General features: G+C 48.5%; 1 protein-coding gene across 3 annotated transcripts in view; it reads left to right on the top strand.

The window, feature by feature from the left end:
* The first annotated feature begins 12,949 nt into the window (after window positions 1–12,949).
* The window catches only part of TFB1M (transcription factor B1, mitochondrial), a 247,821-nt gene continuing 238,435 nt past the window's right edge, over window positions 12,950–22,335 (top strand). For 2 of the 3 annotated variants that reach the window (XM_068231877.1, XM_068231879.1), the window contains exon 1: window positions 12,950–13,032. In XM_068231877.1, coding sequence (XP_068087978.1) covers window positions 12,961–13,032 — 72 coding nt within the window. In that variant the 5' untranslated portion in view covers window positions 12,950–12,960. Of the gene's footprint in view, window positions 13,033–13,206; window positions 13,286–22,335 lie in introns of those variants that run through there. The other variant, XM_068231878.1, reaches the window with a different exon arrangement.

The raw sequence follows: 22,335 nt of genomic DNA on the forward strand, positions 1-22,335 counted from the left end.
ATGACTTTACATTTGTCAACATTGAATTTCATCTGCTATGTATGTGCCCATATAGCCATCCTATCCAGATCCTATTGCAATATGACACTATCTTCCCGAGAGTTGATGATTCTGCACAATTTAGTATCATCTGCAAAAATAGCAACATTGCTCACTACTGCATCTACTAGGTCATTAACCACTTCACCACTGAGGGGTTTTACCCCTTGAACACCAGAGCAATTTTCACCTTTCAGCGCTCCGTCCATTCATTCGTCTATAACTTTATTATTACTTATCGCAATTAAATGAACTATATCTTGTTTTTTTTGCCACCAATTAGGCTTTCTTTAGGTGGGACATTATGCCAAGAATTATTTTATTCTAAATGTGTTTTAATGGGAAAATAGGAAAAAATGTGGGAAAAAAATAATATTTTTCAGTTTTCGGCCAATATAGTTTTTACATAATGCATGCTACTGTAATTAAAACCCATGAAATGTATTTGCCCATTTGTCCCGGTTATAAAACCGTTTAAATTATGTCCCTATCACAATGTTTGGCGCCAATATTTTATTTGGAAATAAAGGTGCATTTTTTTCAGTTTTGCATCCATCCCTAATTACAAGCCCATGGTTTATAAAGTAACAGTGTTATACCCTCTTGACATAAATATTTAAAAAGTTCAGTCCCTAAGGTAACTATTTATGTTTTTTTTTTATTGTATTTTTGTTTTGTTTTTTTAAATTACAAAAAAAAAATTGGGGAGTGTGGGAGGTAATGAGTTAATTTATTGTGTAATCCAATGTAATTGTATGTGTAAAATGCTTTAGGGTGTAGTTTACTATCTGGCCACAATGAGTCTGTTTACATGCGACCTGTAAGCGTCCAGAAGGACGCTTACAGGAAGCAGTAGGAGGCTGGGAGAACCACAATGATCGCGCTGTTTCTAATAGAAGCAGCAGATCATTGCGGGGGCTTAGATCAACGAACGGGAATGGATTTTCCCGTTCATTGATCTCCGGGCGAGTGGGCGGCGGCGTGCACGTGCGGCAGGTGCGCGCGCACGAGCGGCGGGAGCGCGGACAGCGGCGGTAGTGCGGAAGGTATGGATTTCTCCGTCCCTGGGGGTGAAAGGATGGAAAAAGGGACGGAGAAATTCGTACCGCCGGGGGTAAAGTGGTTAATAAATAAATTGAAGAGCACCGGACCCAGTACAGACCCCTGTGGGACCCCACTGCTAACAGTCTCCCATTTTGAGTACAATCCATTGACCACAACTCTTTGTTTTCTGTCCATTAGCCAGTTCCCTATCCATGCACACAAACTCTTCCCCAGTCCTTGCATCCTCAACTTTTGCACCAGACTTCTGTGGAGAACGGTGTCGAAGGCCTTTGCAAAGTCCAAGTATATCACATCTACAGCATTCCCAATATCCATATTAGCATTCACTACCTCATAAAAGCTGAGCATGTTAGTCAAACAGGACCTGTCTTTAGTAAACCCATGCTGATGCTGAGAAATAAGATTATTTTCTACTATGAAGTCATGTATAGTATCTTTTAGTAACCCCTCAAATAGTTTGCATACAACTGATGTTAAGCTTACAGGTCTATAATTTCCTGGATCTGATTTTTTGCCCTTCTTAAATAATGGGAAAACGTGGGCTGTACGCCAGTCCACTGGGACTCTGCCAGTTGCAAGAGAGTCACAAAAGATAAGATAAAGGGGTTTAGCTATAACTGAACTTAATTCCCTTAGGACCCGAGGATGCATGCCATCCGGGCCAGGTGCCTTGTCTATTTTTAATTTATTTAGTCTTGCCTTCACTTCTTCCTGCGTTAAGTATTTAATATTACAGTTAGAAGATTGAGACTCTTCTGCCTCTAGAGGACCCATTAAAAGACGTAGATATGTTAAGGTCCTGCAGAGGAGGAATTTTCAAGCATTTTAAAGCTACCAAACCTTCATCCAGAGGCGTGATGCTGAATTTATTACCAGCGTGGGAAATTAATATCTTTGTTGGATAACCCCATCTATATAAGATTTGATGACTCCTCAGTGCTTTTGTAATGGGGAGTAGAACTCTGCGTTGTTAAAGTGTGGCTTGAGAGAGATCGGCATACAGTTGAATAATTGCGCTGCGTAATATGTTAGCGCTTTTATAAATACAATAAATAAATAAATAAATAAATATGCTGATAAGGAGTGGGAAGCGATCCATTTTCTTTAATATAAGCCAGTAATGCTTCTTTTGTTTGGTAAAAAGAGAAAACATACAAGAACGTCTCTAGGTACCGCATCTGTGAGGAATTTAGGTTTGGGTAAACAATGGACCCGATCAATCGTTATTTCAATATTTGACAATGTGGAGAGAGTTGCTTTGGTAAGAGAAAAAACATAATTCCTGAGATCTTCATTAGATACTGATTCTGCAATGCCACGCAGCTTTAAGTTGTTTCTCCTATTTTTATCTTCTGCGTCAATGGCTTTCATCTTGAGCCAGGTGATATCTGCAGCTTGAGAGTCCATGGTATCAACTACTTTGCTATGCTCCTGTGTTAACTCTGCAATCCTATCTTCCGAGTAGGAAACTCTTTCACCCAGGGAGCACATAGAGCTTTGTACAGCTTCTGACAGGGAATTAATTTGTGCAGAAATAGAGTCTCTAAAGGAGATAAGTATCCCCTTAAGAAGCTCCTGCATGATGGCTTGGTCATGGTGGACTTACCTTCTAAAGGCAGACACAAAAACTGTCAATTTCAAAATTACAAATTTATTGACATATTTCCAAAAGTGTTGCAACGCTCGCAGGTATGACCTGCTTCATCAGGCAATAAACAGGGGTATACAACAGTGAATGGTCAGGGATGCACCAGGCGCCTTCCAAGCATTTTTAACAATTTTAGTCTATTTTATTCTTTTGGCGCCTTTGTTTTCTATATACAAGATTTTTGTCCACCCCTGGTGGAGGGGTGATATACCACCTTAATTTCCAATCTACAGAGAGCGACTTCTTAATCCTGAGTGGGGACAGGTCTAATCTCCTCACCTGCATATACAGTGGTTGCCTATGAGGTAACCCTGGTTTGTGAGTATCCCTTTTCTTACTCTTTAAAATTCACCAATTACCAGTACCTACTACACTATATTAGGCTCTCGGTGTTCCCTTTTTTGTATTGAATGATTGTTGCTATTAGCAACAATCATTCACAGGACCGTGCACGGTCACATGTGGGATCTAATGCCCAGTTTGATGACCAAATACAATTCACACAAATACATAAACAGAACCTGCCCCAAGTGTGAAGTAGATTCCCATCCCCTGTTTTATGTAATCTGGGAGTGTCTACGGGTTGAGGCCTTCCTTCTCGACAGGATGGGCTGTCCAGTTACTCTAAACCCCTCCTCGTGTTTGCTGGGTATAATACAGGATGAAGGACTTCATTCCTACACCAAAATGTTTATCTGGGAGACTGTTCGCGGCCAGGCAAGAAATTGCCTTAAAGGAAATGTCTGAGGATTTAAATAAAAAAAGATCTGCTTACCCGGGGCTTCCTCCAGCCCCTGGTAGCCGTCCTGTGCCCTAGCTGCAGCTGCAGTGTCCCGACATCTCCAATGGAGGGGATCCCGGGTCACCGGAGCTGTGGCGAGGGTACAGGACTACAACTACATAACGACAATGGGCGTATTCGCGGCAGCAGCCCCAGGACCGCCCAACGCCAATTGGCGTCAAGACCTGGGGCTGGGTTTTGCAAGAGATCGCGTGCGCTGATGCTCGCGCATCTCCACTTGGAAGGCGGTGCTCTGCTCCACCCTCAGTCTCCCAGCGGCGATTGCCGCTCGGAGACTGTTAGACGGCGCTGTATATTTAGTTAGTACAGCGCTGCGATCTACAGCAGTGCTGTACTGGGGACAGCCGTGTGACTCGGCTGTCCCCCTGGGGGACACAGGAGTGGTCGGCAGTGATAGGCTGATGGGAGGAGGGAGGGGTATTAAAATGTAAAGAAAAAAAAGGAAATGTAATTTAAAAAAAAACAAATAAATATTTACTAAAAAATACTCAAACATCTGGGGGGCGATCTGACCCCACCAACAGAAAGCTCTGTTAGTGGGGAGAAAAGGGGGGGGATTACGTGTGTGCTGAGTTGTGCGGCCCTGCAGCTAGGCCTTAAATCTGTTGTGGCCATTTTTGTGAAAAATGGCCTAGTCTTTAGGGGCGGTAAAGCCTGTGGTCCTAAAGTGGTTCAATCCTCGGACATTTCCTTTAAGGTAGCTGTCAGTTAACCCCCTTTATGGTCCAGCTGAAAGAAACAATTGCACAATGGATTAGCCTATAAAAAAATTAGTGTACACACACAGGAGCCATGTCCAACAGTTTCACCTGTTGTTGGATCACTGAAAAGGATATAGATCAATATAGATGTATTAAACCTCTTCTTGCAATCATGTTTATGTCCTTTATGTCCTTTAAAGGGACAATATCGATTAACATGTTTATTTCAATTGAGATAGAAAATGTTTGGGAAGTGCTGCTAAGTACTGGTGTATACATTTCACTGCTTATCTATTTGATTACTGTTATCTAATTCCTTTCACATTTTTCTGACGGCAATTCTGACGGCAGACTCAGCCATGAGTGGAGGGGGGAAATTCCCTCACAGAATACGGCTGTGCTGTATCATCTACCATTCTACACTGATGGGAAACAGGTATGAAAATCACTAGCCGTTGACACAGCAGAATTTGAAAAGCATCAGACCCATACTGACCAATCAGCAATCACCAGCCAGAGAGGACCTGATGGGGAATTACATCACAGTCAAAACGCTCCTCCCAATCTCCTAGAGGGCAATGGGAACAGCGAGACGCCAGAATAAACAAACCAGTGATGCTCACCGGATGCTGTCACGAGTAATAAATAGTGATTACTCGTGATTCAAATAAGGTTTAATTGGTGCAAATGTGCGGCAGGGATACAAGGGGTTATTTACCCATAATTCCGCCGTCCGCCCTGCGTTCCAAAGAGCTTGCACGCATCCTATTGGTCATGTTGCAAGCCTCACATAGGCTCACTTCCTCCTTCGCCAATTACACCTTATTTGAATCACGAGTAATCACTCATAATTACTCGTGACAGCATCCGGTGAGCATCACTGAAACAAACCGCTGCCGCCGTCAATGTCACACAAGCGTCATGACGTCAGATGCGTGTACGTATGCCAATGCGTATTGTCATCATGGTAACGCAGAAAAAGGTACGTGAAAGACCGCTAACAAAAGCGGAAATGACAGAGGCCACAATCCGATGTACACTAGCAGGAAACAACATCCTGCAAGTTGCTAAGTGACCAAAAAACAAACAAAACCGGCACATAAGGAGAAACTTCGGCAGACATCCACAAACGTTGTGGCCGGCCATACTAAGATGTCAATACTGTGATGTAGTACAAATACACATGAAAGAATGACAAATAAAAAACCACAAACATTGCTCAACAGTGGAGTTGGTGTAGAGTATACAAAAGCAATGAAGGGGAATAAATCACCATAAACAGCAACCCCCAGAGTAGTCATAGTGTAATTCATAAGGGAAACACACACAACTGGACCAAGCAGTCAGCACACTGCCAACACGGTATCACTCAGTGCACATAATCACAAAGAGGCCTTATCCATAGGTAAACAATGAACCCAATTAAATGCAAAAAGATAAGTCATAATCTTGGTTGAGCCCGCCTCCTCCCAGGGTACCCAATCCCCAGATCCAACCCACTTCATGTCTAATGCTGGGAATACACGGTTCGTTTTTGCCTTCGTTTAAACCTTCGATTCGTTCGGTAAACGAATCGAGTGTTGAAAACGTATGTGAAAATAGTCATAATCTCATTATAGTTTCGATTAATAGACCCCAAAAACGAACGACTAGTGATCGAACATGTTTGATATTATCTCTCTTTATCCATCTAATCGAGCCATTGGTAGGCTTGATGGCTGTTCAGATCGATTATACATTCGTTTTTGCTAGTCCGTCCCTGTAAAAAGGGATTTTCGTTTCGTTTCTTTGCAGCCTTCGATCATTGGAAAAACGAAACCATCAGAATCGGAAAAAAAAACTAAACCGTGGGTGGTGATATTAACCGTATGACTGATTATTTCGGGATCGAAAAGGACAAAAGGCACAATCGAAACGAAGGTTTAAACGAAGGCAAAAACGAACCGTGTATTCCCAGCATAAGTCATTCCTTTTCTCTATCCCCCCTGAAATGGATGGGGACACCATGAATGACCTGAACACGTAGCTGTGTTATACAGTGGAGGAATCGGGCAAAATGGGCCGAAACTGATTGAGATATGTTCCCGGCCCTAATGGCAGACTTGTGTGAGGAGATCCGTTCACGCAACCGTTGTGTGGTCTCTCCAACATATAACAGACCGCAAGGGCATTTCAGTAGATAAACTACATAGAAGGAATCACACGTGTACAGACCACGTGTACAAAACTCTGTTTCCTTAGACAGATGCCTGAACTTTTCCCCCTTCAAAATGAAGCTGCACATATGACATCCTAAACAAGGAAAAGTACCCTTCCGACCACTCTGCCCCACAGTCCACGTAAAACAGGTCTGAATCTTATCTCTAACAGTAAGGGCTCTCTTAAAGGACACATCCGAGGACTTTGGAAATAAAAAAATCCACTTACCTGGGACTTCCTACAGCCCCTGCCAGCCGTTCTGTGCCCACGTCGCAGCTCCGCTCCACGCTGGTGGTCCTGGGTCCCCTCCGGTGCAGGATTCCTACTGCACCTGCGCGAACGGCTCTCAGAGTCGCGCTGAAGTCATCTGGACTGTACAACGCAGGCGCAGAGCTACTGCGCCTGAGCTGTACAGTCCAGATGACATCAGCACGACCAGTTAATCGCACGCTGGAGCGCAGAGGAAGCCAACGCAGAAGCCGACCTGGCGAGGTCGGCTTCTCCACCAGAGGGTCTGGGAGCCACCAGAGCTGCAGTGAGGGCACAGGACGGATGCCAGGGGCTGGAGGAAGCCCAGGGAGTGGATTTTTTATTTTAAATTTCCACGGACCACTCCTTTAAATGATAACATGCGTGGATATTTAAACTCAGGAGCTTGCGGAAAGGCATTTTGTAAGAGACCCCAATGCTGCCGTACAATGGCCTGGCTGCAGGCATTGTACCTGGAAACAAAGGGGAGTCTCTGGACACTACACTGACAGACATAGCAAACCACCTTGCCAGTTGCCACAGCTCACATTGATGTGCACTACCTGAACCACTTGTGTGGGTTGTAGACTCTTTCTTATGCTACCACTAGAGTGAAAGCTCTGCCAGCATTCAAAAGTGACCAAAACATCAGCCAGAAAGCATAGGAACTGAGAAGTGGTCTGTGGTCACCACCTGCAGCACTCTTTTATTGGGGATGTCTTGCTAATTACCTATCATTTCCACCTGTTGTCTATTTCATATGCACAACAGCATTTGAAATTGATTGTCAATCAGTGTTGCTACCGAAGTGGACAGTTTGATTTCACAGAAGTGTGATTGACTTGGGGATACATGGTGTTATTTAAGTGTTCCCTTTAGTTTTTGAGCAGTAGACTGTATATTTTATAAAACCCAATTCTGGGCATGATTCAGTCATGCTTGACAAAACAAAACGATTCTGATTCTAATATCATATGTTTAACCACTAGCCACGTTAGCAGTAGTATATCTACGCCCTGCAGGAAGGCTGTTCCCATCCCAGGGGCGTAGATATATGCCTCCCGCTCTCTCCCATGCGCATTCTTGATGCTGATTGTTAGAAGGGAGATCAATGAATGGGTATGCAGTTCCCATTCATTGACCTAAGTCCCCGTGTCAATGATCACCGACATCAATAAGAACAAACGGTACTTATCCGTTAGCCGGGCGCATCCGGCAGGTGGCGCTAATTACTATTCCCCCTCCAGGCCAACATGGATAGTAGGGAAAGATGTAACTCTGGTGGAGTTTTGTCACCACCTAGAGGATGCGCCCGGCTAACGGATAAGTACCGAACAAACTTAATTACACATGAACACATTACTTTCAGTTTGCGTACTATTAGTATGCAGTGGGAAGAAAAAATGTGAGGACATCTTGTGGCCTCCTAACCTCCAACACTCTCCCATAAATAGCCAAATAAAACTTTTGCATAAAAAAATAAAAAATGATAATAAAAAAACATTAATAGTTAGGGACTGAACTTTTTTTTTAATATGTATGTCAAGAGGGTATATTACTGTTATTTTTGAAAATATGGGCTTGTAAATAGTGATGGATGCAAAACTGTTATTTCCAAATAAAATATTGTGGCCATACATTGCGATAGGGACATAATTTAAACGGTGTAATAACTGGGACAAATAAAACACACAAGTTTTAATTATGGTAGCAAGTATTATATTAAAACTATAATAGCCGAATACTTATAATTATTTTTTTCCATTTATTTGTTATTCCCGTTAAAATGCATTTAGAATAAAATAATTCTTAGCGAAATGTACCAACCAAACAAAGCCTAACTAGTGGCGAAAAAAACAAGATATAGATTATTTTGTTGTGATAAGTAGTGATTAAGTTATTAGCGAATCAAAGGGAGGAGCGATGAAATTTACTGTCAGATGAACGATTTCCAACAAGTCCAATCTGATTTCCGATCAAGTTTACAATCAATTTTCTGTTCATTTCTATGGAAAATCGAATGGAAATCAGATCGGACCTGTTGGAAATCGTCGATCTGACAGTAAATCTGTCAGAAAACAGTATCGTGTGTACCTAACATTAGGGGAAAAAACCCTCAGTGGTGAAGTGGTTGAATAGCATATATTCTATGATCAACATTCCAGTATAAATAAAATAATCTTCCAGCCCAACTTTGTAGATTAAATCGATAGGTAATTTATTTTATTGGTTATAGTTCTCGATCTATCTTCTGTCATATACACTGCTACAAAATCATAGTATTTTGACAATACATGATTTTATGGGCATACAAATGCTGATGAACAGAGTGCCTTTTGGGGCGGGTGAGTTACCCATGGCTGAGCAGGGGCAACAGATGCTTTGGCCACTAAGTTGGAGGGGGAAATGGAGGTTCCAATGTGTGTGCCACCGTGTACTGCCACAGTGTCCGTGGTTGCTGTGACACTGAGGGACGCTGCTACCCAATATGGGACTGAAGTCAGGTATGGTGGGAACTCCATATGTGACCAGTTCATCATGCCTCCAATCAGGGGCGGTTCCAGGATTTTTTTTATTGAGGGTGCTATGCAGGTGCTGGATCTAGTCCTGTGGTAGCCATCGACCATAAGGTAGCCAGATGTCCCATAAGTATAAGCCCCTTCCCTAGGATTGGTGGCCAGATGTGCCACCAGTATAGGTAGTCAGGTATAGGTGCCCCCAGTATAGGTAGCCAGGCATAGGTGCCCCCAGTATAGGTAGCCAGGCATAGGTGCCCCCCGGTATAGGTAGCCAGGCATAGGTGAGCCAGTATAGGTAACCAGGCATAGGTGTCCTAAGTATAGGTAGCCAGACATAGGTGCCCCCAGTATAGATAGCCAGCTATAAAGGCCCCCGGTATAGGTAGCTAGGTTAAGGTGCCCCCAGTATAAGTAGCTAGGCATAGGTGCCTCCAGTCTAGGTAGCCAGCTATAGGTGTCCCTAGTATACATAGACAGGTGCCTGCAGTTTAGGTAGCCAGGCATAGCTGCCCTCAGTATAGATAGCCAGCTATAGGTGCCCCCAGTATAGGTAGCTAGGTTTAAGTGCCTCCAGTATAGGTAGTGCAAGCGGGCGAGGTGGCAGGCGAAGTGGGGTAGAGCTGCGTGGAAGGCAGGGCAGAGTAGTAGGTGCATGCAGAGGGAGAGCAAGTTACAATACTTATGTTGCTGCGATCCACGCGCTGCATGTATCGCCGTATGGATCTCGTCAGTAAGTACATGCGTTGTGTGGATAGCGGCAACATATGGAGCCCGCTCTCTCTTCATGTGCCCGCTGCTCACATTAGCACCGATAGGCAGTGGCGTAGCTGAAGAACTTGGGGTCCACATGCATTTTATATTGACATGAAGCCCCAAAACCTAACAAGGACAGTTTCAGCATCAGAGAAGTGTAAGATCAAGGAAACAATTTGTTAAGGATTACTACTATGCAGTGCACATATGGCGGTGTTCATAACCAACATAGCACCATTAAAAAGCTAGTAAGATTAAGGGGGCCCTCTGGTCAAGGGGAACTGGTGCAGTCGCTACTACTACATCCCCTATAGCTATGACACTGCTGAAAGCGTGTTTAAATATATGGTATTTCGACAATGTTATTCACATTACTTCCACACAAGCAGGGCATATCACTTGTATGCTTTATTTTAACGATGTGCGCTAGTTTGTTGGAGCACTGGTGCCATACCCCCCAACCGTCCCGTCTTCGTCGGGATTCTCCCGATTTGGGGGGGCCCTCCCGCTGTCCCGGGCCCCCCCTCTTGAATCCCGACGCTGGGCTGGCATTTGGAGGCGGAAAAACTGATCGAGGCTCCAGCCGCGGTAATGGAGGGATGCGGGAGCTGCACTGCTTCCTCCCTCTCTCTGAATACCCCCCTATTGTATGTCTGTGTCCCCCCCCCCTGTAGGCAGAGTGAGCGCAGCGGAGCGGGCAGTCGGGTCCTCTTACCGCTCTGATGCACGCCGTACACTGTCTCTGGCATCCGATCTCCATGTGCTTCCTGTTTACTATGATGTCACAGGAAGCACATGGAGATCGGATGCCAGAGACAGTGGCCTCAATTCACGGAGCATTATCAAACGTTTATCAAACACTTTATCAAACGTTTGATAATTTACCTCATGGGTAAAATCTCATTTTGAATTCACTAAGGTGTTATATATTTGTTGAACGTTTTATCGGTAAAACTTTCGATAAATATATAACACCTTAGTGAATTTAAAATGAGATTTTACCCATGAGGTAAATTATCAAACGTTTGATAAAGTGTTTGATAAACGTTTGATAATGCTCCGTGAATTGAGGCCAGTGTACGGCGTGCATCAGCGGTAAGAGGACCCGACTGCCCGCTCCGCTGCGCTCACTCTGCCTACAGGGGGGGGGGGGGGGACACAGACATACAATAGGGGGGTATTCAGAGCGAGGGAGGAAGCAGTGCAGCTCCCGCATCCCTCCATTACCGCGGCTGGAGCCTCGATCAGTTTTTCCGCCTCCATTATCTGCCCAGGCCCCCCCCCCCCCACAGACCTAATAGTGGCACCCTCCTCCCCACCCCCTCCACTGACAACCCCCTACCCACCAAGTGTCAGTGCACCCTGCCCCTCACCAGGCACCCTGCCCCTCACCAGGCACCCTGCCCCTCACCAGGCACCCTGGCCCCAGGCACCCTGTACCTCACCAGGCACCCTGCCCCTCACCAGGCACCCTGCCCCAGGCACCCTGGCTCCAGGCACCCTGTACCTCACCAGGCACCCTGCCCCTCACCAGGCACCCTGCCCCTCACCAGGCACCCTGGCCCCAGGCACCCTGTACCTCACCAGGCACCCTGCCCCTCACCAGGCACCCTGCCCCTCACCAGGCACCCTGTACCTCACCAGGCACCCTGCCCCTCACCAGGCACCCTGCCCCAGGCACCCTGCCCCTCACCAGGCACCCTGGCCCCAGGCACCCTGTACCTCACCAGGCACCCTGCCCCAGGCACCCTGCCCCTCACCAGGCACCCTGGCCCCAGGCACCCTGTACCTCACCAGGCACCCTGCCCCTCACCAGGCACCCTGGCCCCAGGCACCCTGTACCTCACCAGGCACCCTGCCCCTCACCAGGCACCCTGCCCCTCACCAGGCACCCTGGCCCCAGGCACCCTGTACCTCACCAGGCACCCTGCCCCTCACCAGGCACCCTTCCCCAGGCACCCTGCCCCTCACCAGGCACCCTGCACCCTTCCCCAGGCACCCTGGCCCCTGCACCCTTCCCCAGGCACCCTGGCCCCTGCACCCTCCTTCCCCAGGCACCCTGCACCCTCCTTCCCCAGGCACCCTTCCCCAGTGTCAGTGTACCCTGCCCCAGGCACCCCCCCTTTCCCAGACACCCTGCTCTTGGCCCCTGTCCCAGGCACCCTGCTCTTGGCCCCTGTCCCAGGCACCCTGCTCTTGGCCCCTGTCCCAGGCACCCTGCTCTTGGCCCCTGTCCCAGGCACCCTGCTCTTGGCCCCTGTCCCAGGCACCCTGCTCTTGGCCCCTGTCCCAGGCACCCTGCTCTTGGCCCCTGCCCCAGGCACCCAATGCCTGGCCCCTGCTCCAGGCACCCAGTCCCTGCACCCTGCTCCAGGCACCCAGTCCCTGCCCCAGGCACCCAGTCCCTGCCCCAGGCACCCTGTCCCTGCACCCAGTCCCTGCACCAGGCAACCTGTCCCTGCACCAGGCACCCAGTCTCTGCACCCTGCTCCAGGCACCCAGTCCCTGCACCCTGCTCCAGGCACCCTGTCCCTGCTCCAGGCACCCTGTCCCTGCTCCAGGCACCCTGTCCCTGCTCCAGGCACCCAGTCCCTGCACCCTGTCCCAAGCACCCTGCTCCAGGCACCCTGTCCCTGCTCCAGGCACCCAGTCCCTGCACCCTGTCCCTGCCCCAAGCATCCTACTCCAGGCACCCTGTCCCTGCCCCAAGCACCCTGCTCCAGGCACCCTGTCCCTGCTCCAGGCACCCAGTCCCTGCACCCTGGCCCCTGCACCCTGTCCCTGCCCCAGGCACCCTGTCGACACCCTCCTCCTACCCACTGGCAACCTCATTTCCACCCAGTGTCACCCTCTCCCACCCACTGGCACCCTCCCCGCAAACTCACTTCCATTGTCGCCCTCTTGCAAAGGCAGGGGTGTGGCTTAAGGCCACACAGGGGGCGTGGCTTAAGTGTCCCTCTTTCACATCTTCAAAAGTTGGGAGGTATGCTGGTGCTATTACGGTGCTGCTGTACCCCCTCCCTTCGCGCCGCCACCACTGCCTATAATGTAAAGAAGGTAAGCACCGCCGCTATCCACTGTGCTGATCCCCAAACTACATAGTAGTACAATGTAGCTCAGGAAAGTGTGCCCGTAGAACAGTGTAGGAAGTAGGAACTAGGAAGGAAGAATAGTGAACACCGGAAATATTATTACGCAAAATATAATAGAGTAAAGGGATAGGCGGGGGCACAAAGAGGGCGGAAGTGAGGTCACAGCGTAACTTCATGTGCCCTTCCTTGTGCTGGATAACATAAGAAGGCAATTGGTTGTAAGTAAATTAATTGCATATCGCTTGCCCGGGTAGACTTTTATGTGTTTGTAAATGTTGCGTTTGCACAGATGACAGCCTAAGGAACCTACATTTTTTTTTCAGATTTTTATTCGTACGATATTCATTTTGGCGTTAATTGTCATGTTAGCTTGTTTCTGATTCTGCAGAGATTAAAAATGCCAATTATATGTTTTATTGAGCTTTTTCTGGGAGTTTTTTGGGTGGTGGGGCTAGCAATGTGCTGGTAAGTGGGTATTGCATGTGCGTACAGTGTATGAATACATGTATTGTCCATGCGCACAGGTAAGTGTACAGTCCATGTGCTTACAGTGTGGATAAATGTATAGTACGTGTGCATATAGCGCTCATGCAAGTAGTAAATAGTGTTTATTGTATGTGGGTAATGTGCTGATATAGAGTGTGTGGATAAGTGACTGGCATCTGGGTATGTATATTTATAATAATAATAATTGTAATAAAAGTATTTTTTTATTATGTTAAACCGTATAATGAATGGTAAAAGAAAATAAGTCATACAGTTTTTTGACTAAAAAGAATACTTTTATCACAATTTGTAATCCTATAAAGACATATGCGAAGAGTTCCGCTCGCGATTGCGCTCATGTAGTCTGGTGTGTTCTGCATAGGCGTGCCTGCTGTGCCTGCGCAGAACACTCAAGACCATGTCAGCAGGATCGCGAGCGGTGCAGTAGATGCGACCTGGCAAGCTCGGCATCTGCAACGGAGGGGACCCTGGGCCACCCGCTGGGAGTGTAGCTGCGGCGAGGTCACAGGAAGGCTTCCAGGGGCTGGGGGAAGCCCCAATTATGTACATCCCCCCCCCCCCCCCCTTTGACCTCCTCTTTAACAACTTAAGGACCACGGGCTTAATACCCCCCCCCCCCCCCCCCCGGCAACCAGGCTATATTTTTACAAAATAGGCCACTGCAGCTTTAAGGGCTCACTGCAGGGCCATACAATTCTGCAAAGAAGTGATTCACCCCTCGCCCCTTTTCTGCCCACCAACGGATCTTTCTGCTGGTGGGCTGTGATCGCTCCCCGTGTTTTTTTTTCTTTTTCTAACAAATATTTGTTTAATTATGTAATTTCCCCTTTTCTTAACTGACCCTCCCTCCGCCAGCCAATCCGCGCGAATGACTGTCATAGGCTTCAGCCTATTAACCAGCTGAGCGGTCTGGACGAGCTCAGCTCGTCCAACACCGCCAGCGGCTGCCGCTCAGGCCCTGCTGGGCCGATTTTAATGAAATAAAAAGCAGCACACGCAGCCGGCACTTTGCCAGCCGCGTGTGCTGCCTGATCGCCGCTGCAGCGCGGCGATCCGCCGCGTGCAGCGGCGAAAGAGGGTCCCCCCAGCCGCCCGAGCCCAGCGTAGCCGGAACAAACAGTTCCGGCCAGCGCTAAGGGCTGGATCGGAGGCGGCTGACGTCAGGACGTCGGCTGACGTCCATGACGTCACTCCGCTCGTCGCTATGGCGACGATATAAGCAAAACAAGGAAGGCCGCTCATTGCGGCCTTTCTTGTTTATTATGGGCGCCGGAGGCGATCGGAAGAACGCCTCCGGAGCGCCCTCTAGTGGGCTTTCATGCAGCCAACTTTCAGTTGGCTGCATGAAATAGTTTTTTTTTTTATTTAAAAAAAACCCTCCCGCAGCCACCCTGGCGATTTAATCAGAACGCCAGGGTGGTTAACAGTCTCCTAGCGGCGATCGCAGCTGGGAGACTGATGGCGTAGTGGAGATGCGTGCGCGATCTCCTGCAAAACCCTGCCCCAGTACTTCATAGCTATGGGCATGTAGTGGTCCTGGGGCTGCTGCCGCATTCACAGCAATCGGCGTGGAGCGATCGGCAAGGGGTTAAAGGATACCAGAGCCGAAGGGCTCAGTTTAATTTAGAATATGTTGTGGGTGGAATGGTATAAGGAAATACCGCACCTTCCAATCCCCTCCATCACCCGTTGTTCTCCTGCACCAAGGCCCATCCTGATACTGCACATGCTTGGTGCAGTATATCCGGGTCATAGGTTACGTGAGTCACCCAGGTCGGCTTGTCAGAACGGGCCTTGCTGCAGGGGAATGGCGAGTGATGGAGGGGAGCAGAAGGTGCAGTAAGTATTTACTTATACCACCTCTCACACAACATATACCTTCGGCTCTGGTATTCTTTAAAGAGAACCTGAGGTGTCAATCGTAAAACCACAAAACAATGGTGCACACGACTGCCACAGACCGGGACCCCTAAACTACTATGCGATACCCAGAGGGAGATACAGGTGAGCCCTGGACCTTTCTGATCAGCGGACGCCGGTCGGCCAGTTAGGTGCAATGGTATACACCATTTGGCTGGCAGGCGTTTGCTGATCAGATATAAGGTAGGAATGTGCTAGCTGGGAGTGTGAATTTGCTTTTCGTGTTTTGCATCAGCATTCAGTTCAGAGGAAGTGAGGGTGATTCCCCTGGTGGTGAGAGGTCCAGGGCTCACCTGTATTTTCCTCTGGGTATCGCATGGTAGTTTAGGGGTCCCGGACTGTGGCAGATTCCGGGCCCCCTGACTGTCATGTGAACCAGTGTTGTGGTTTTCAATTTCTTTTTGCAGTTTCCAGGATGTGGTTGATAGGTGAGTGGTTAGGGAGGGAACCAAGTGGGGGCTGTACCTGCATGCGGTGTCCCTGCTGAGTGACGTAATCTACAATTACGTCCGACCGAAGCCTCCCACCTGAATGCTGCTAAATTTATGCAATTCATGCAATTCCTGCTAGATTCGATACGGCAAACAAAGGGTATATACCATTGCACCTGATTGGCCGACAGGCATCTGCTGATCAGATATAAGGTAGAAATGTGCTAGCTGGGAGTTTGCCTATGTTTTTCGTGTTGTCAAATATGTAAAAAGTAAATACTTATGAGTACTTCTGGATTTTGATTCTCCAGAAGCTTACCCCTCTGTCCTCTAGTCCTCCACCACTGCCCAGGACCCTCTTTACTATTGGGACTGCGCTTTTCTTCTGGCACGAGTATGACTCTAGCTTACTGCACAGAGGCTGCCATACTCATACAGGTGTAGTACAGTCACACTCATTTTTAAAGATGAGTGCAGCCATAAGGGTTCCTACAGACAAGCCCTTATCTGCAATATTCAGGGTGTCTGCACTCAGAACTGGAGGATGGCATAGAAAACCTCTGTAGGATCCAGAGGCCTTCCCTCTTCTTAGATAAGGATTTATTTTTGTAGCCAAGGTTTGCCTTGAGTACACTTTACTTACTGATTCCTCCTTCAGAGGAGAAGCAAGTACAGCAGAAGCTCCAGTGCTGGAGCTACACAGCACAGATATGGAGCTACAATTAGGGATGATCAGAATGTTCTCCACGGCGTCTCCATACTCTGTCATGTCTGTCACATATGCTCTGTGTGAACCTGCTTTCATCTGTGAAGAGTACAGGTTGTCAAGTGGCGAATTTGCCAATCTTGGTGTTCTCTGATAAATGTACGGTGTTGGGCTGTAAGCACAACTCCCACCTTTGGATGTCGGACCCTCATACCGCCCTCATGGAGTCTGTTTCTGACAGTTTGAGCAGACACATGCACATTTGCGGCCCACTGGAGGTCATTTTGCAGGGCTCTTGCAGTGCTCCTCCTTGCACAAAGGTGGAGGTAGTGGTGGTGCTGCTGGGTTGTTGCCCCCTTACGGCCTCCAGATGTACTGGCCTGTCTCCTGGTAGCGCCTCCATGCTCTGGACACTACACTGACAGACACAGCAAACCTTCTTGCCACCGCTTGCGTTGATGTACCATTCTAGATGGGCTGCACTACCTGAGCCACGTGTGTAGGTTGTAGACTCCGTCTCATGCTACCACTAGAGTGAAAGTACCGTCAGCATTCATAAGTGCATACATTTGAAATCGGCGCCGGTAGACTTGGGCGCAGGATACAGCCGGTTTATGGCTGATCCTGCTTCTGCACAAGTCCGGGCCGTATTAATTACTATTCCACCTCCAGGCCGCCATGGATAGTGGGGGAATGATATAATTCGGCTTCCAGCGATTGCTGGAGGCAGAATTATTGTGTTTTTTTAAGCAACCTCGGCTCCGTCTTCTGATGGCACCGACATTACTGAGCGCTGCTCAGTTGTCATTCCCTTTATAGTCTATGGTGGCGTCTGCTGCGCCCAAATCTAGCAGCGCCGAACAGCACTGCTCCGTTCATAAGGGACCAAACCATCAGCCAGAAACCATAGGAATTGAGAAGTGGTCACCACCTGCAGAGCCACTCCTTTATTGGAGATGTTTTGCTAATTGCTTATCAATTACACCTGTTTTCTATGGCCCATTTGCACAACAGCAGGTGAAATTGATTGTCAATCAGTGTTGCTACTTTTTGATTTCACAGCAGTGTGATTGACTTGGAGTTATATTGGGCTCTATTCACTGAGGGCTTGTTCACACCTAGGGTGTTTTGTGTTAGGGGAAAAAAACGCCCTAAAATCGCTTGTGCAATGAATCTTTACGGGATAGTTCATATCAGCGTGTTTTGTCTGCTTTCTGCTCAGCAAAGTGCTGTATGTACCATATTTAGGGCGATTTTGATACAATGGAATGTATAGGAAAAATGCAAAATGCTCACAAAATCGCTTTATGCTGCGATTGCGTTTGCGCTTTTAAGAATAAATACATTGTATTTATTCTTTTCCGGGTCAAAGAGTTCTCTTCCCGACTTGCGTCAGGAAGTGAAAAAAACAAATCGCTCTGCAAAAGCGCTTTAGAAAAAAGCGTAGCATGAAGGTAAGCGCTAGGAGGGGGAAAAAAACACACAAAATCGCAAAACGATGGGCTCAGCTATCACGATTTTAGTTGTGAGCAAGGCCTAAGGGCAGGTTGGTCAAATCCTTTTGGTCAGTAAAATACCTAATTCGGTATTTTACACTTAGGCCCGGTTCACATCTGCGTTTTTTCCCGCAACGAAAGGGCCTGTACACACTGCTGCGCTTGCGCTGCGCTTTTTAATTGCAAGGTCTTTTGAAAAATAATGAAAATCGTGGAGACCTGTACACACTGGTGCGATGCGCTTTTCCTATTCTCAGGAAGGCTTGCGATTTAAAAATCGCATGCGATTTTAAAAGCGCAGCAGTGTGTACAGGCCTTAAGTGGAACGTAAACTGTGTAAACGGAATGGATGTGAATGGATCCAATGTTAACCGGCTCCTGGATCCAAAAAATGCCCCAGGCCCTAATTTCCGGACCGTTCTGCCTAGTGGAACGGATCCGGAAAAAAATACTGCAGCATTGGGGGCAATGGGAAACGGAACGTATCTTCACACTAGTGAAGAAAAGGACCATTCCATGGGGGATGGGGGCATGGGCCGACGCGATCCTGAGCGACGGGAGGGTGAGGGGAAGGTGCAGCAGCCAGGCGGGTGGGCTAGGGAGGCTTAATACATACCTAATCTTGTGCAGCAGCCGACGGTAGAGGCTTCCGTCGTCTTCCGCGTCATGTGACTAGTGTCATGACGCGCTGTGTAATCACAGCGGAAGTAGAGGAAGCCACTACCGCCGGCTGCTACACAAGATTAGGTATGTATTTGCTGAGTCAAAACAGATCCGATCAATCATTGTTCAGATCCGTTTTCACTATGTGAACAGGCCACGGACTGAGCCATCCGGATCCGGTGAAGCGGACACCAGATCCGTTTTGGCCAAAAACGCAGATGTGAACCGGGCCTTATAGCCCATAGACTTCCATTAGCGGCAAAATGCAGCATTTTCCTCCTGATCGCTCCCACAAAGTCCTCTTCTCCCTCTGTGTTCGCCCGCAACTGCCCCGGAGATCCCTCCAGTCAGGGACAGTCGGCTCATGTGCAGTCCGGCCAGGCGCCTACCCTGTCTTGCTCCCATCACAGTAGTACTGTGCATGTGCAGAAGCTCCAGGTGAAGTGAACACGGTGGAAGCTTGCTTCCGAGTCGTGTGTTGCGCAGTTGGTCCTGGACTGGAGGACTTTCCAGGTCCAATTGTGGGCAAACTAAGAGGGTGAAGAGGATGCCGTGGGAGCGATTAGGTCAGAGGGGCTGGATGAAGCCCCAGGTATGTATATTTTATTGCTAATCCCCATTTCAGGTTCCATTTAAAAGTTAGAATCCCAACACAATGGCAGAAACGCCTCAGAAATCTAAAAAATGCTGCAGCCCCCGAGTTTGCGTTTGTGGAAAAAATGACCCGCTCTGGTGTGCACCATCCCATTCACTTTCATTAGCCAAGCGGTTTTCTTCCTGCAAGCATTTTAAAAAACGCTTCAGAACCGCTCTGGTGTGCACCAGCCCTCAGTGTGACTCGGAGCTTTTCCGACCTGTGCATACTGTCATCCCTTTAGATGTGCTGCAGCCACCAAGGGGAGCTCTTCTGTGTGCTAGAATACAAAAATGCACATCTAAAGGGATGCCCCCAGAATTTAGAGCTTCTTCTGTTTTGATACACTGAAAGACCCGCCGGCATCCCTGTCGCTTTCAATCACAGTGAGAAGGAGGCTGTGTGGCTCTCCCTATTGGCGGCCTGGCTCTCCCCAAAGGCTGTCTGTCAAATCTACCGCACAGCATGGGGAGAGCAAGTTATCGGCTGCTGTGAGCTGGAGAAAAATACCGATCACTTTTGGCTGGTAAATTAAATGCGGAAATCTTTGTGAATTAACATTTGACATTTCCTGAGGTAATTACCGCACAAGTTGGTAACCGGAACATATACTGTACAAACGGGACTGATGTGATTGGATCCAATGGTAACCTATGGATCCATTCACATGCGTCCGTTGGTACGGATACGTTCCGGTCCCCTGTCCTAAACATTGCTGCAGGCCCTAATTTTCCGGACCATTCTGCTTAGCAGAACGGATCCGGACAAAAATGTAGCAGCATTGGGGGCAATGAGAAACGGAACGTTTCTTCACACTAGTGAAGAAACGGACCGTTCCGCGGGGGCATGGGCCGACGCAAATCTGGCGACGGGAGGGTGCAGCGGCCGGGCGGGTGGGCTAGGGAGGGTTTATATATACCTAATCTTCCGTAGCAGCTGGCGGTAGAGGCTTCCGTCTTCTTTTGCATCATGTGACTACATGAAGCGTCATGTGACTAGTCACATGACACGCTGTGTAGTCACAGCGGAAGAAGAGGAAGCCTCTACCGCCGGCTGCTGCTGAAGCTTAGGTATGTATTTGCTGAGTGAAAAAAGGAATCCGATCAAACGTTGATTAGATCCGTTTTCACTATGTGAACAGGGCCACAGACGAGCCATCCGGATTCGGTGAAGCGGACACTAGATCCACTCACCGGATCCTTTTGGCTCAAAACGCAGATGTGAACCGGGCCTTAGTGAATTGTAATTTTGGAAGGTGATCAGTAAAATCATCTGTTTTGAGCATTACTGAATGCAGTAATGCTTTGTGAATAGAGCCCAATGTCTGTTTAACCACCTTAGCGGTATGGACAAGCTCGGCTCGTCCATTACCGCCAGAGGGTGCCGCTCAGGCCCTGCTGGGCCGATTTGGATCAAATAAAGAGCAGCACACGAAGCCGGCACTTTGCCAGCCGCGTGTGCTGCCCGATCGCCGCCGCTCTGCGGCGATCCGCCGCGAGCAGCGGCGAAAGAGGGTCCCCCCAGCCGCCTGAGCCCTGCGCAGCCGGAACAAATAGTTCCGGCCAGCGCTAAGGGCTGGATCGGAGGCGGCTGACGTCAGGACGTCGGCTGACGTCCATGACGTCACTCCGCTCGTCGCCATGGCGACAGGAGAAGCCAAACACGGAAGGCTGCTCATTGCGGCCTTCCGTGTTACTTTTGGCCGCCGGAGGCGATCAGAAGAATGCCTCCGGAGCGCCATCTAGTGGGCTTTCATGCAGCCAACTTTCAGTTGGCTGCATGAAATAGTTTTTTTTTTATTTACAAAAAACCCTCATGCAGCCGCCCTGGCGATCTTAATAGAACGCCAGGGTGGTTAATAAGATTTACTGGAACCCTGTATCAGCTGGGTTCTAGTATATAGCTCTGCTTCCTTGCAGAAAATTGCCCCGGCCTTTTCTATATCAGATCTAGTAAAGGCAGAGGCCTTTTTCTGCAAGGAGGCAGGACTACACGCTGGAAACCAGCCTGTAAGGCCAAGTCCACACTATAAGCTCTTTTGTGAGAACTTGCATTTGATTAGCACTTGCTTAGCGCTTGTTAAAAAATCGCTCCCATTCACTTTCATTAAAATCGCAGTAAAAATCGCTGCAATTGTGTACGCAATTGTGGCAATCACAGCGATTTTTACCGTGATTTTAATGAAGGTGAATGGGAGCTCAGGAAGCTCTGCTCTGCTTCTCCGTAGAAGTGCGACACAGCGTGAAACACCCGCCAAGCGAGCAGTGCCCAGCACCCACCGTCACCACCACACCTCTGATCACCCGTATGTCCATGTATGGTGCACTACTGATTTGTATTAACCTCCCTGGCGGTCTATCAGAAACCGCCAGGGGGCAGCGCAGCACTATTTTTTTTTTTTTTTTAAATCATGTAGCGGCATCCCCCCACCCGCTTCGATCGCCTCCAGTGATCTTTGATCAGGAAATCCCGTTGGCGACGGGGCGGGATGACATCACCGACGTGATATCTAAGGGAGTCCCGATCCACCCCTCAACGCTGCCTGGCACTGATTGGCCAGGCAGCGCACGGGGTCTGGGGGGGAGGGGGGGCGGCATGGCGCGGCGATCGAGTGCGGAGCGGCGGATGCACACGCAGCTAGCAAAGTGCTAGCTGCGTGTTGCAAAAAAAAGTGAGCAAATCGGCCCAGTAGGGCCTGAGAAATCCTCCTGCGCGGCATAGCAAACTACATCACTGTGGGTGAGGTGTGTTCTACCTGCCTAATCCCCTTCCATGCTGGCTACATACTGCTGCGGTGCCAACCAGGGGAGTAGCAACAGGGGGTGCAGAGGTTGCAACTGCATCGGGCCCGAGGGACCTTCCCTAAACGTCAGTATTAGCTCTCTATTGGTCCTGTGCTCATAATAATCAC

This window comes from Hyperolius riggenbachi, chromosome 4 (assembly GCF_040937935.1).
Source record: "Hyperolius riggenbachi isolate aHypRig1 chromosome 4, aHypRig1.pri, whole genome shotgun sequence".
Classification (NCBI taxonomy): domain Eukaryota; kingdom Metazoa; phylum Chordata; class Amphibia; order Anura; family Hyperoliidae; genus Hyperolius; species Hyperolius riggenbachi.